General features: G+C 45.3%; 1 protein-coding gene across 6 annotated transcripts in view; it reads left to right on the plus strand.

Moving 5' to 3' along the window:
- Positions 1-12,372, plus strand: part of LOC112588053 (uncharacterized) — a 35,828-nt gene extending 23,456 nt beyond the window's left edge. For 2 of the 6 annotated variants that reach the window (XM_025304120.1, XM_025304119.1), the window contains exons 2-4: positions 3,180-3,505; positions 10,641-10,959; positions 11,395-12,372. In XM_025304120.1, the coding sequence (XP_025159905.1) occupies positions 3,435-3,505; positions 10,641-10,959; positions 11,395-11,523 (519 nt within the window). In that variant the 5' untranslated portion in view covers positions 3,180-3,434 and the 3' untranslated portion in view covers positions 11,524-12,372. Of the gene's footprint in view, positions 1-3,160; positions 3,506-10,640; positions 10,960-11,394 lie in introns of all 6 variants that reach the window. The other 4 variants (XM_025304122.1, XM_025304121.1, XM_025304123.1 and 1 more) reach the window with 4 other exon arrangements.
- The last annotated feature ends 898 nt before the right edge of the window (positions 12,373-13,270 follow it).

Consider the following 13,270-nt stretch of genomic DNA (forward strand, 5'->3'; position numbering starts at 1 on the left):
TTGCAAGATTAATCGCAGTTAATGGCAGAGCATTGTCGATGCGGATGGATATATTTTAAAGATAAAAATCATATCAAATCAATAAATAAAATGTAATAAAAAATGTCATTTTCATAGTAAATTAGTGAATTTGGCCTTGCGGATGTACAATTACTCATGGGACATGAGCGACAAATGCGAAACAATAATTAATCGGAGGGTAATTAACTCTTAAACGTCCAGCTTGAAATAACTTCCTATAATTTTCTACTAGAAAAGAATATCGTTAAATGGTCATTGTACAACCTCGAGAAGCGACTGTGTTGATGGCATATCATTCGTCCGTTGTGCGAAGTGAATCCGAATATCCATTTCACAGTTGTGCCCGTAATGTAAAGTTGTGAGAATTTTTCTTGCTTCCGAAAAGAGTTGGATATTTTCTTCCGTATAGAAAGAAATTTCAACATTCTGTCGTTGAACGTCCTATATACTTCTTCTGATCAGGAAAAGCCGCATTTGCATTCGAAAGCCGGAACGCCGTCGAAATATAAGGCTCCTCTCGTAATTTAGGCTCGATCGTAATTTAGAAGCGTTCAATCTAATTTCCTGCCCCAAAGGCGAGAGAACGCGCGCGCGTGCTCTCTTCGGCTCGGCTCGGCTCGGCTCGGCTCGGCTCGCCTCGCAGGAAAACAGCCGTGACCCATATTCTCGCTCCAGTCGTTCAACCCCCATAGCCGCTGGGCACGAAGGCCGGTATGCACAGGGAAGGGTTAGGAAGGGCGCTGGAATGCAGCCTGCAAAAGCAGGGTGCGTCATTAAACCGCGGCAGGGCAGGGTGAGGCCGTTAATCGAGATCCTGAAAATGTCAAAGCCCGAAACAGTCGATCGTGGAAAGTTGCCGGCGGCCGCCGGGCCACTTTCGCTGGGGTAGCTCGCGACGCCCGCGAGCTACCCCAGGACCAACCCCCGGCGCGCCCTTAGCCTTTTGACCCTTCGGAGGCTGATGCACTTATGCTAACTTTTTCACCGAGCTATATTAAGCGGCTGTCGGTCTAATCATCGGCGATTAGGGATAGGTGACGCGCTCGAGTTGGAAAAGGTCAACATCTTAGCCGGGTGATAGCATTTCCAGCGAGAAAGTTCATACGAACGTGAACGCTTACATCTAACCGTCCAATTGCGTAAAAGACGCAAAAGACGTTCCTCGCTTTGTGTAAAAATCAAGTCGCTCGTCGATATTAATTTGAAGTATTTGAAACATAATATCAGCATCAAGTTCGAATGTTTCCACACGAACGCTCTGGCGGTTTTTTTTTTTTTTCTTTTTCAAAATAGCGAAATCCACTTTTCTTCCCATTTTGCAGACAGTCGAATTCCTTTGCGCTGACGAATTCTCAGGTTGCACACATTGATTTTCTATCGCGTCAGAAGTAGACGACACTCAATCCGCCGCGTAAACCCTACGCGCGCGAGTCGATAGCGTCGGTCGATCGCAATGCACCCTTGTTGGATTAGTCCAGATTTTCTACAGATTCCCACACGATAATATACCGCAATTCGCGTGCCGCCTCGCCGAGAAATCTATCCCCATTGCCGAAGCCGTACTTCGTGCGTAAACAACATTGAATCGATACTGCTCGCACCTCCACCAGACAACTAGTTGCACAACTAAGTCGCGTATCCTAGAGAATTCCTACGTGTCCTACGTAGTCCTCGTCCTCATCGCCTTCTCCATCTCTTTCATCGACCTTCGTTTCTGCAGCGTTAAATGCGGTTCTCTACCCCCCGTTCTTACGTACATCCTTCGCAGACGTGTTCTTCGCGTCGGACACATAGACATCGCAACCGAGAACAGCCGAGAGATCTCTCTTTGTATCTTCGTCGTTTTTTTTTGTTCCTTTTTCCTCCTCTTGTGATCTTCTGCCGCTTTGATCAGATACCATTCGTGCTCCGCTGAGCAACTGGTTGCTCGCCTTAGAGGAATTTCCTCCGACGGTTTTTATTCCAGCGCTCCGTTTTGCTGTCAAATGTCATTATTCTCGACTCTTTCCTCCCGTACATATTGACGTACGATCGATCGCGTATTCCTCGTATCAGAATGAAATTCGTGGTCGCGCGAGGTGTGGAAAAGCGCGCGCGAACCCGACGAACGTCTGGTGTTTCCACATCGAGTGCTGACTCACGTGTAAATTTCCGGGCTATTTTCGATGCCGCCTCCTGCGCGCATCCACGAAAATACAAGTCGCCGGACGAACAGATCGCTGAAGAATAATAATTTCTCTGTTCGGTGACTACTGCCGTCGAGAAGAATAACGATCGGTCGCGTGGGAGGCCGGTACCAACGATTGACCAATGACTCGGTGGTGGGCCTTGTAATGTCGGACAGTCGGACAGGAAACGGGTCACGGACTTTCCCGAAATAGGTCGGCCGGGTTTTCGCGTGACGGCGGAAGCGGATCTCCTCGCTTGTCCGCGTTACACGAACCGCGTTCGACGAGCGAGTTTCCGGCAGGAAGTAAACGTTGAGGCATGGAAAATTAATCTTTCGATAAACTGAAAATCGCGATAATGTTTGTGCTGTGAACGAGTGAAATTGTCGCTCGACATATACCTGTCTGATAAATTCAAATAAAGTCGAATTTTTGGAAGAATGAGAGGAGACGTAAGCGCGCCAAACGAGAGCGTGTCTCGCTTTTCTTCTAATTCAGTTCTGAGGAAATTGAAAAATAGATGATGAGGTTCGTTCGTCCCTCATTCGTCGCTCACGACGCAGATTGCTCGCTGTACATTTACACGCGCTCTTGCGACATCAGCATGAGAGGGAATTAACGCGTGTGGTCCCCTCTGCCAACTCCGAGACGTCACTGCTGCGATCGTTCGTGATCGTTCCGTTAATCTTCTGCTTCGTGTCAGAGGGACTGGTAAATAGCTTTGTATTGAGCAAAATACAACTCGATGAGGAGGATGCTTTCCTCTTGGCGAGCACGATCATCAGACCCCGAAATAACGCGTTGCTCTTTTCCTCTCTCGTTCTTCGAGAGATAAAGAAAAAGGAGGGGAGCGAAAGAGTCGTAGAGAAAGAGAAGAAGAGTTGGAAAGAAAGAGGGGGGGGGAGAGAGAGAGAGAGAGAGAGAGAGAGAGAGAGAGAGAGAGCGTGTAGCAAACACGCTTAAAAATAAAGTCTTACGTTACTCTTGAAGTTAGTCCGCGCGAAATCGGCCAAGTTCTTCTCCCATCGACGAGAATCGAGGCGGACACGTCCTCTACTTACCGGTCGCGGTCTTCTTCCGCCTAGTTTCTCGGCTAAGAGTTAAAGAACACGATGAAGTGTCCGAGAGTCGACTTCGCGCTCGGTGGAGCGTGAGAGAGCGCGAGGGCTGTCCGAGGGGTGGAGGGAAGGGAGATAGATCTCACGGAGATTGCCGCTGTCAAATGTTGCTGGGCGCGATCGAAAAATGACGACCACCCACGGCGGCCACGTGTACTACGTGATTAAGGTGCCCAAGGACACCGACGGCAACGAGAGGTAATCGCACTCGACAGCCGCCTTTTCCATAAGTTCCTCGCCCCGACATTCTCCTCCGATGTTCCGTACCCCCTCGCCACTCCCGCCCTGATGCGCGAACCTCCTTCTGCTGATCTCGCGGTTTCGATCCTTCCTCGTTCCTCACGTCTCATCGTTCACCTTCGAATTCCGATCTCTTCTGGTTCGTTGCCTTCCTTCGCGGCTTTTCCTTCCTCATTCCCCTTCATCGCTCCTCCTCTCTCTCTCTCTCTCTCTCTCTCTCTCTCTCTCTTTCTCTTCTCTTCCTCTTCCCTCTGCTCCTCACCCTTGGCCGCATCTCCTCCTCGTTGTCTTCTTTCTTCATCGCGTTCCATTTTCTTTTCATCGCGAGAATAGTCGAGCAACTTCGATCGCCGAGAGCGCGCGCGCGCGGCGGTCGTGCTCGAGCTACGGCCGTGTCTGCCGGTTTCAAAGAGCAAAGAGCGACGTCTCCTCGGGGGTCTTCAACCCCTGGTCGACTATAGACCTAGACGAGGGATATACATCAAGCGGAGATCCGCTGCCCGCGAGCCACGTCGGCGGCCGCGTCTGGCCGCTTTGCGAAAAATACAGCTGCGATCAAAAGCCGCGCAGAGTGCCTTTGAATCTCAGCTGTGGTAGGCCTGACTGGTCGTTGCTCGAAAATTGAAAGACAAAAGGGATACTCGGCTGAATTATACGTAATACAAAGCGAGATTTCCCCGTGCGCGCGCGAGGCTCGCATATTGCAAATTGAGCGATAAGGATATTAAGAAGCTAAGCACGCACGAGCCAAGTCGTGAATTATACGACGCTCGGGGTGACGGTGAATTTGTTATTTATATCAGGTTTGAATCTTATTCTTATTTTTGTACTATAACTATATTGTTATTGTGTGTACTTAACGTATATTTACCATACCAGTACTTAACGTATATTTACCAAAGTATTTTAAAATTGAATAAAAATTAACTTTCGAAATGTGACATCACATTCTTTTTGTTTTTATTAGATTGTAATTCTTTATTATTATTGAATTATCGTGGATGTTGTCATAATAAGAAAGTACGATTATTGAGACGTTTTCAAATGAAACGAGATTCGGCCAGAATTTGACTTGGCACAATCCGTTAAAGATGTTTGCATGTCGTATTATCCGGAAGATTTCCGGTCCGCGCGATCCGAGAAACCGTCGATCAAAAGTAAATAAGAAGAAATGATAGCGCAGGAAATAGGAAGAATCTGTGCCGTGTCTCGAGTCGTCTGATGAGATTATCTGCTATCGACCGAATAATCGCGTGAAACCTCGTCCGAGCGAAGAGGAAATCGCGCACCGATCGTTCCGTTGGAGATCTGGATCAGTTTTCATCTCTCGGCTAGCCACGATTATTACCACGTCGCTTTCGAAGCGACGATTGCATTACGTTGTGATTCGATTAAGAAATCGATTCGTAAAGAAGATACATGAATCACCACCGATATTACAAGAAATGAGAACTGTGTCAAATGTTACGGGGTTCAATCTCGCAACGCAATTTTCCGCATATTTGTACGCCGCCAATTAGAGAGAACGTATCGAATTAATATGCGCTCGACTCGCTGTTTCCGTTTCATCGAGACCAGGTAATAGTTCCACAGTGATTTGACGAAAATGATAGATTCGTCTGCCGACGTACCGAGATGAGTTCCGTGCGTGATAATTTGCCGTGGAAAGCGTCAAAAGCAGATTCCTTGTTAAAATGCAACGCAGGAAATCCGATGAGATAATATCACGTTCAGTCAATTTCGGCTTAATAACGGCTTAATTTAATAACGGTTGCGATTCCGTGTGATTGCAATCATCTCTCTGAAGTTTGAATGAGTAGAATCTTATATTTCAGGCTTCGTTTGCTTCAAATTCGAGAGCGCGTCTTTCGATGGACTCATCCAATTTCTGGAGATTCTGTAAACGCATCAGCTACACTTTAGTGATCCGATATTTATTAGATGAATATTGCATTCCAAATATCCCCTCGACTCGGAAACTCTCTCGACAATTTAACGAGAATCCCATTTAGACTCAATCCACACTATCGATCCGCTCACGCTTCGATCAAATATTTTTCCACTTTTTATAACGTACGTGTTCATATTATCGGTAATGCTCAAGTTTCCGATCTCGCTCCAGTAACGATCCTTCGAAAGAATATTTTGCCGGAGCGTGGTCGAAGTTGTCCGAAGTCGTACCGATAATGTAGACAGACTTTCGATCAATCAATCCACACCGTCAGTTTTCGCAGACTCGCAGTTCTCACAGCGACTCGTGACTCTCAAACAGTATCAAATAATAATAATAATAATAAGAATAAGAAAATATGAATAAAGAAAAATTGTGGTCATTTGGAAAAGGTACGTATGTATTAATTATTACGTATGTAATAATTATAACACGATATACATATATCGTGTTATAATTAGAAATTAATTATGAACATATATATTGGAAAATATGATAAAATATTAATGTTTCTTATAAAAGAGAGCAAATAAGAGCTAACGCCGATGTTCAAGGGAAATTAATGTTTAGGCAGAAACTACACTGATCGTCTGATCGGGATAGAACCGAGAGCGAATTGATGAGTGTGATTCAATAGTGTGAACATTTTAGAAATACGATCGGATCGTGAGCGGACCGTGAACGAACCGATAGTGTGTGGATCGAGCCTTAATCACTTCCGCCGTGACGTACAAATACCTCTCGCACAGCTGATACGGAACTTCGTCGGAATATATTGGGTTGGCAATTAAGTGATTGCGGATTTTGTCGACAGATGGATTTTACACTTTCTTTTGTTTCGTTAACGTGCTCAAAGTACCTAATCTATATTTTTTTCTTATTGTTTGGACTTCTACCTTTCATTTAGTACAAAAATTATATCGATTAGTTGTTTAGTTTTGTTTTTATCCCAATTTAAAAATGGAAGAGCAAGACGTGCACTTCAGACATATTTTATTGTATTATTTTCGAAAAGGCAAGAACGCATCGCAAGCACACAAGAAGTTATGTGCCGTATATGGGAATGAAGCCTTGAAAGAAAGACAGTGTCAAAATTGGTTTGCCAGATTTCGTTCTGGTGATTTTTCATTGAAAAATGCTCAACGATCTGGCCGTCCAGTTGAAGTCGATGAGACCCATATCAAGGCCATTATCGATTCAGATCGTCATAGCACAACACGTGATATTGCAGAGAAGCTCAATGTATCGCATACATGCATTGAAAAAAATTTAAAAAAGCAAATTTAAAATTTTGAATTTTCATTCTTATTTAAAATCCGCAATCACTTAGTTGCCAACCCAATACATACAGGGTTCTCAAAAAGTCCGGAAACGCTGAAATATCTCGAAAACAATTAGTTTTTGAGAAAAATGTTTCCGACAAAAGTTATATAGGGTTTAAAATTATCTATATACTGATCTCATCAGTTTAACCTTGGGTAGAGTCAACAAAGTCAGAGCAAGGTCACCTTGAGTTTTTCAAATGAAACGTCCTACTTTTTTTGCATATTCTTGTAATATATTTCAAGAGCTTTCCAAGACACTATAACAAAGTGTTTTTTTGTTAAGTACATTTCAAATTGTGAAGCTTCAATGTTACAGTACCGTCGTCGGCATTAGCATTACCCAAGGTGTACCGCATGGAGGCTGCACGATCAGATTTGCACCTCTTTTGTCTAAAACATTTTTCTCAAAAACTTATTGTTTTCGAGATATTTCCCGGCGTTTCCGAACTTTTTGAGAACTCCTCGCATTCCACCTTTCCTGCTTCCTTTTCCAGACATCAGCGTGATTCCACCAGCAGCAGCAGTTCATTTACTCATCACTCACCCCAATTAGCCCTATCGGCTCGAAACCGTTATCGTACTCCTGGCGAAACTGCTCGCCGACGGTTTGATTGCATCGCCGGGCGTTAATAACACCACACCGCCTACTTTTTGTCGATGTAAATGGTAGACGCTAGGTAATGCTAGACTCTCGGGCGCAAGCTTCGAGCGCTCGAACCGCGCGATGCATAGCTCTTGCAGCAACACCATCGCGTGTCTCTGGAACTTTCGAGCGATTTAGTTTGCGGGCGGGCGAATCGCCACGCGAGTCGGCCGCCCCGCGGTGATCAGCGACGGCGCGGAGGAAGGCGGCCCTGAAAAGCGCCCGTTCCATTTGCCGTCGCGACTCGCGGCCAGGAAGCACAAAATACGCGAGCAGCGAAGCGCGCACGTGCATCGTCGCTGTCCCCGCGTTGCTCTGTGCTGGACGCGAACGCCAGCACCCCTCCTCCACCCGTCCTCCAATATTGCACCGTGGCGCAATTAAGCGCGCGACACAATGCCGAAGCTAATGTCACGGTCCCGCCCGGGCCGGGGCCCGGGCGCGCGCGGCGATGGCAATTGAGCATAATTTACTCCGACGTGACACTCGACGCCTGCGACCGACCGACCGGGACGTTGTGCGTTTAGATCTAAGCGCGAGCGAGCCGCGCTTAGATCTAAACGCAGCAGCGAGTGCGCCAACTCTCTCGGCGAGGACGGATAGTCGCGCGCGATGCGTCGATGACAATATATGCTTTAGTGATATATATGTGCGAAACCTGCATATGGCGATTCGCAGTTACCGTAAGAAGTTTTCGGATCCTCGTTCAAGTGCAACTGGAGCAAATGGAGATGAAGTGCCGCGTCCGGCCAATTTGGAGACACTCGATCGAACTGCAGTTGCAGCTCGGAATTTGATCTCCTTTACGAGTGAGATCCGATCATTCACGCGATAGTGCGTTTCGAGAATTAGAAAATTCGAGAAATAGAGAAAAATATTAAAGTGCCACGCGATAATGAATGTCACGTTTATCAATTAGGACGGTTCCGACATCGGGGCTGTAATTGTTACCGGTCAAACCGCTCAGGATTTTAGAATAAACTAATTTCGCCTATGCCAAACTAGTTCATCCAAAGTGCAGTAGGATGAATCAGTTCGGCCTAGTCTCATCAGCTGAGAGATAGTATTTTATATTTTCATTGCAACACATTTCGTGCAACAAGCTTTTTTGTGCCCTCGATTTCCAAGACACTAAATCGTTTTACTGCTGTTAATCCTTTCACTGCTGAATTAACTTCCCTTGAGAAAATTATTAAAATATTTGATAGTCCTACGTTTTCTGGGTCGCTGTTTACTGAAATCTAAAGTCAGATTTGCAAAATTCAAAATGGCCGACTCAATATGGCGATCGTGATGTACAAAAATAATGAAAATTCCAATTATTATTCAATAATAACCAGGTCGTAATAAGAACATATGATTCTAGACGATGGAACTCGATCGAGCTGGAGAAAATTTATCTGGGAAAATGTTCAATATTGCATATTTATGCTTACTAGAGATTAAACATTCATTTTTGAGTAAAATAATATTGACAGTATGGATAAGATGGAGATACAGAATGAAGAAACTAGGAAAATAGAGCTAAAAAATGCAAAAAAATCAAATTTCGGCCGTTTTTGTAGAAATATTTGTTTATATAAAAAAACATCTAACCTGCAAAAAATACATGTTTTTGTACAACTCAGTCAGAAAAATATTTGGTGGAAACTTCAGACCTGTACATTCAATATTCTCCGAGGAATCGATTTTCCTCTAAAAAAGCATTTTTTTCAACTTTGATTTGTTATAAATAATCACAAATGAATAATTGGGTATAAAAACCTATTGGAGTATGTTGAACAACTATTCAGTTATCTGGAAAACTCAAATCCCCGATTAGTTCTTTAAAATTATGTGATTTACAACGCAAAATTGGATCAAGAAAAAGATGGAAAGTATATTCTCCCACTAACAGAACAAAGGGTTGACCTTCTTCGCTGGAGGGGTGCCTTTTCTTTAATTTTATCTGCCTCCTCTACCTCATAAATAAGTTGTAGGTACTTGTCCTTAGTAAGCACATTAAAATAAGTGGATTTTTCACTTTCATATTTTAAAATATCTGCCAAGAATCTCTCTCTCTCTCTCTCTCTCTCTCTCTCTCTCTCTCTCTCTCTCTCTCTCTCTTCACTCCCTTTGACGACTTTGTGTGAGTAGTTGAAGCCTCTTGCATAACAGCAAGAGAGTACTCAAAAGTACAAACATGCACCGCGCACTGTCAAACTAGTTTGGACTAGGCCGAACTGATTCATCCTAGTGTGCTTAGGAGAATCCAGTTTGGACTAGGCAAAACTGATTCATCCTACTGCATTTTGGATGAACTAGTTTGGCCTAGGCGAAACTAGTTTATCCTGAAATCGGGTTTGGCCGGTAACAGAATAATAAGCATTTATTTATTTGGGGATGAGAATGGAACTTTCAGCGGCCAGCTTTGTTATCGTAATATTTAACAAATATCAATAAATTTATATCCGACATCTATTCCCTTCTTTCCCGATTTCCTTCCCGTGCAGAATCGATGTTTTTTTTTTCAAAACGCTCGGCAATGATATCGAAATGTCGTTGCTGTTACGATATCGCCAACGTCTTCTTCATTTGCAATCGCATGCCGCGTGAGAGCTTTTTTTAGACCTGCCGCGAGTGTATGCTCACCATGTTCTTCAAGGTAATTACATAATTACTTGCCAGGCGCAAAGCCGCCCGCGCACGTTGCGACTTCGTCTATCTTATCTATATAGCGCGGCTTGAGAGCACGCTGCGACGCCCCGGGCTCTCCTCGTGCCGAACGCGAGCCGTGCGTGCGCCCGCGATTAGCAATCCGTGAATTGGAATTTAATTAGGAACCCGGGGAGAACGAGCCGTGAAGGAAGGAAGCCCTCTCTTGGCTCTCTTCCCGCGTATCCGCGTCTTCCCTCATGCGGTCAATCAACCGATCAATCGCGCCAACGATTACCGTCGAAAGACCGTAAGATCGTGACAAACGAACGAATTGGGTCTTGATAAGCGATTAGGATACAATTCTATTAACGCTAATTAATTATTTTTTTCGAATCAACTCCTGATCCACATGAATCCACATGATTCCAAGATGAATGAACTAAAGAAAGGAAAGAACGAACTATATTCGCGCCAAATCACGACAATCCTCCTTCGAATGGCACTGTACTGAATGCGGAAGCTGTGTTCTGATTTCAGCACGGACAGCGGCTGGGACAACCCGTTCAGGCCGGACGGCGACCTCTCCAGGGAAGCTGACGAGATCGTGGAGCTGATAAAGGGCGGGAAGCCGATCACGCCGACCCCGGGTCAGAACGCGCCGCCGTTGCCGGGATGCGAGGCCGGCAGCAAAACGTCGGCCGGCGGCGAGCACGATCCCTCGAGTACCAGCCCGCTCCTCAAGTCCGCGAATTGCCACGCCAACTCGTCGCCGAGGCCCGGCCAAGAAAACGGCAATGCTCACGGCACCCCAGCTAAGGTCGCTAATGTCAGCAATCAGCAGGCCGTCAATGAAAAGGTGAGCAAGGAGATCGAATGACTTCGCCGAACGATAGTCGAAACTTCCTTCAAACTCGGAAAATCGGTAAAATTGGGAGAACTGTAGGAATGTTGCGATTTAACGGTTTTCTTGAAGTTGAGGATGAACACATTGTATAGATGAATGTGTGTATGTATTTTATATGTTATTAAAATTATTAAAATACTATATCCATAATTTGAAAAGTCTGCTTTGTAAATATTTTTTTCTTATATTTTAAACAGTCCGATTATGAAATTTTTTATCAAGTTGACTTTACAACTCTCTTTCGCATTGAATTGATTTAAGTTAATGTGTCTTTTAGTGAAAATTTTATATTCCTATTAATTCTGTCATTTATGTAATTTCTACATTCTTCGTACGATATTTTTTCACAGTTGTACCTGACAAGGATACGTATGTTGATGGTTTCAGGTCGGCGCGGCGAGGACCGCGACCGTGGAGGTCGCAAGGATGACGGCGCAGGGCCCGGGTGACGCGTCGCAGGTCGAGCACGTCACCTTGAAGAAGAAGGCTAAGTGTAAGTGCTGCGTGCTGCAGTAATGACCGCGCGGCGGAGGCGGCGGGGACGCGCACGCGAGACGGGACCCTTCTCTGCCCTGTCGAGAGCGTGACTTCAGGAACGACGCAGCGCGACTTCCTCGGGAGGAAGCCTCGACGACCCGAAGAGTCGCCGCTCTGGGCAACTCGAAGCGTCGGGGAGAGAGGAGACGGCTCGAGACGTCGACGCGTCGACGAAGTAGCAGGACTCTCGGACGATAGAATCGTCTCGAAGAGGATGCCGTTGAACGTTCCGAGCATGAGGAAAGCGACGACGACAAGATGGCGGCAGTAGTTCGTTTGGGACCTGAAGAATGAATTTGGAAAATCACTTCTCGAAAAAGGAAAATGTCTTTTCTCGCTTCGAGATTGTGTCGACGAGGTTCAACCTGAAAAATGATTGGAAAGTGGTTGGAAATGAAAAGAGTCTTTCAGCCACGAGAGAATGTCACCACATTGGATCTCTGAGAATCCAAAATATAGATTCTTCGTGAGATTTTGAAAAGACAGTTCGTATCTTGTAATCATGAAGAAGTCTCAGCGAGATGAGAAGATGCGATGGAAGAGATATTTCGAAGGAAACGAGAAGGCTATTTCCGAACGCGCGAGGTATCGGCGAAACGTTGATGACAGAAGTGCAAAACGATGACACGGGCGAAGAATAATCTCTGGCAGGTCGCTGACCCTCTTGTCAAGGAAGATTGCACTCTCAGCAGGATACTCTCTCGGCTTCCAAACGAGAGACAGGATTTCGGGATCCACGTGATGAAACACGTGGGATACGTCAGTGCGCGAATGGATATTGAACCGCGTCTCGAGATTGTGACGCGTTTATGGAACGCGGAAGGAAGAGAGAGATCAGGACAGAAAAAAAGCGAAGGGAGAGAGAAAACAGAGAAATATATATATATATTATATATATATATTATACATACAAAACTACATTGTAGATACAGAATGGTAGCTGTATAGCTTATATGCTTTTACTATCGTGGTTAATTATCGTCAGGATTATCGTGATTTCGAGGATGCATCGTGCGCGCGAGCGAAAGCGAGACAGAGAGAGAGAGAAAGAGAGAGAGAGAGAGAGAGAGAGAATGCGTGAGAATGTGTGCGAATGAGAGAGAGAAAGGAAAAGAGAGAGAGAGAGAGAGAGAGAGAGAGAGAGAGAGAGAGAGAGAGAGAGAGAGAGAAGCAAGGAGGAAGAAAGAGAGAGAAAGAGAGGAATGATGAATAAAACGACTATAGGGAGAGAAAGTGCGCGACAAGGCATGTAAAGTTTCGCGGGGGCACGTGATTCGTCCGTTAGATCTCGGTGCGAACAGCAGACACACACACACACAACCATCGTTCCCGACGGACAAACACGAGGGCGGCAGCTTCAATCGCTCTTTCTTTAATGCACTCTACGAGTGGTGTTCAACGCGTTAAACGTCGTTGTCTATGCGAAATGTACTGGATCCACCTTCTTTTGCAACAACGCGCATTCTTCCGTCGATTTTTCCAATTTTGATTCACGAATGTAGTCCCTTTTGGTTTTCACTACACGTCCATGAGCGCGTCTAGCTACTGTTTGACTTGAATTAGTCGCGATTGAAAGAACGTGTGTACGTGGGCTTTCGTGGGTAAAATTCTTCTTTTCTCTCTCTCTCTCTCTCTCTCTCTCTCTCTCTCTCTCTCTCTCTCTCTCTCTCTCTCTCTCTCTCTTTCTCCCTCTCTGTCGTTTCGTATGCGCGAGAGAAACTTAGTT

Source organism: Harpegnathos saltator, unplaced genomic scaffold (assembly GCF_003227715.2).
Source record: "Harpegnathos saltator strain DR-91 unplaced genomic scaffold, Hsal_v8.6 scaffold59, whole genome shotgun sequence".
NCBI lineage: Eukaryota > Metazoa > Arthropoda > Insecta > Hymenoptera > Formicidae > Harpegnathos > Harpegnathos saltator.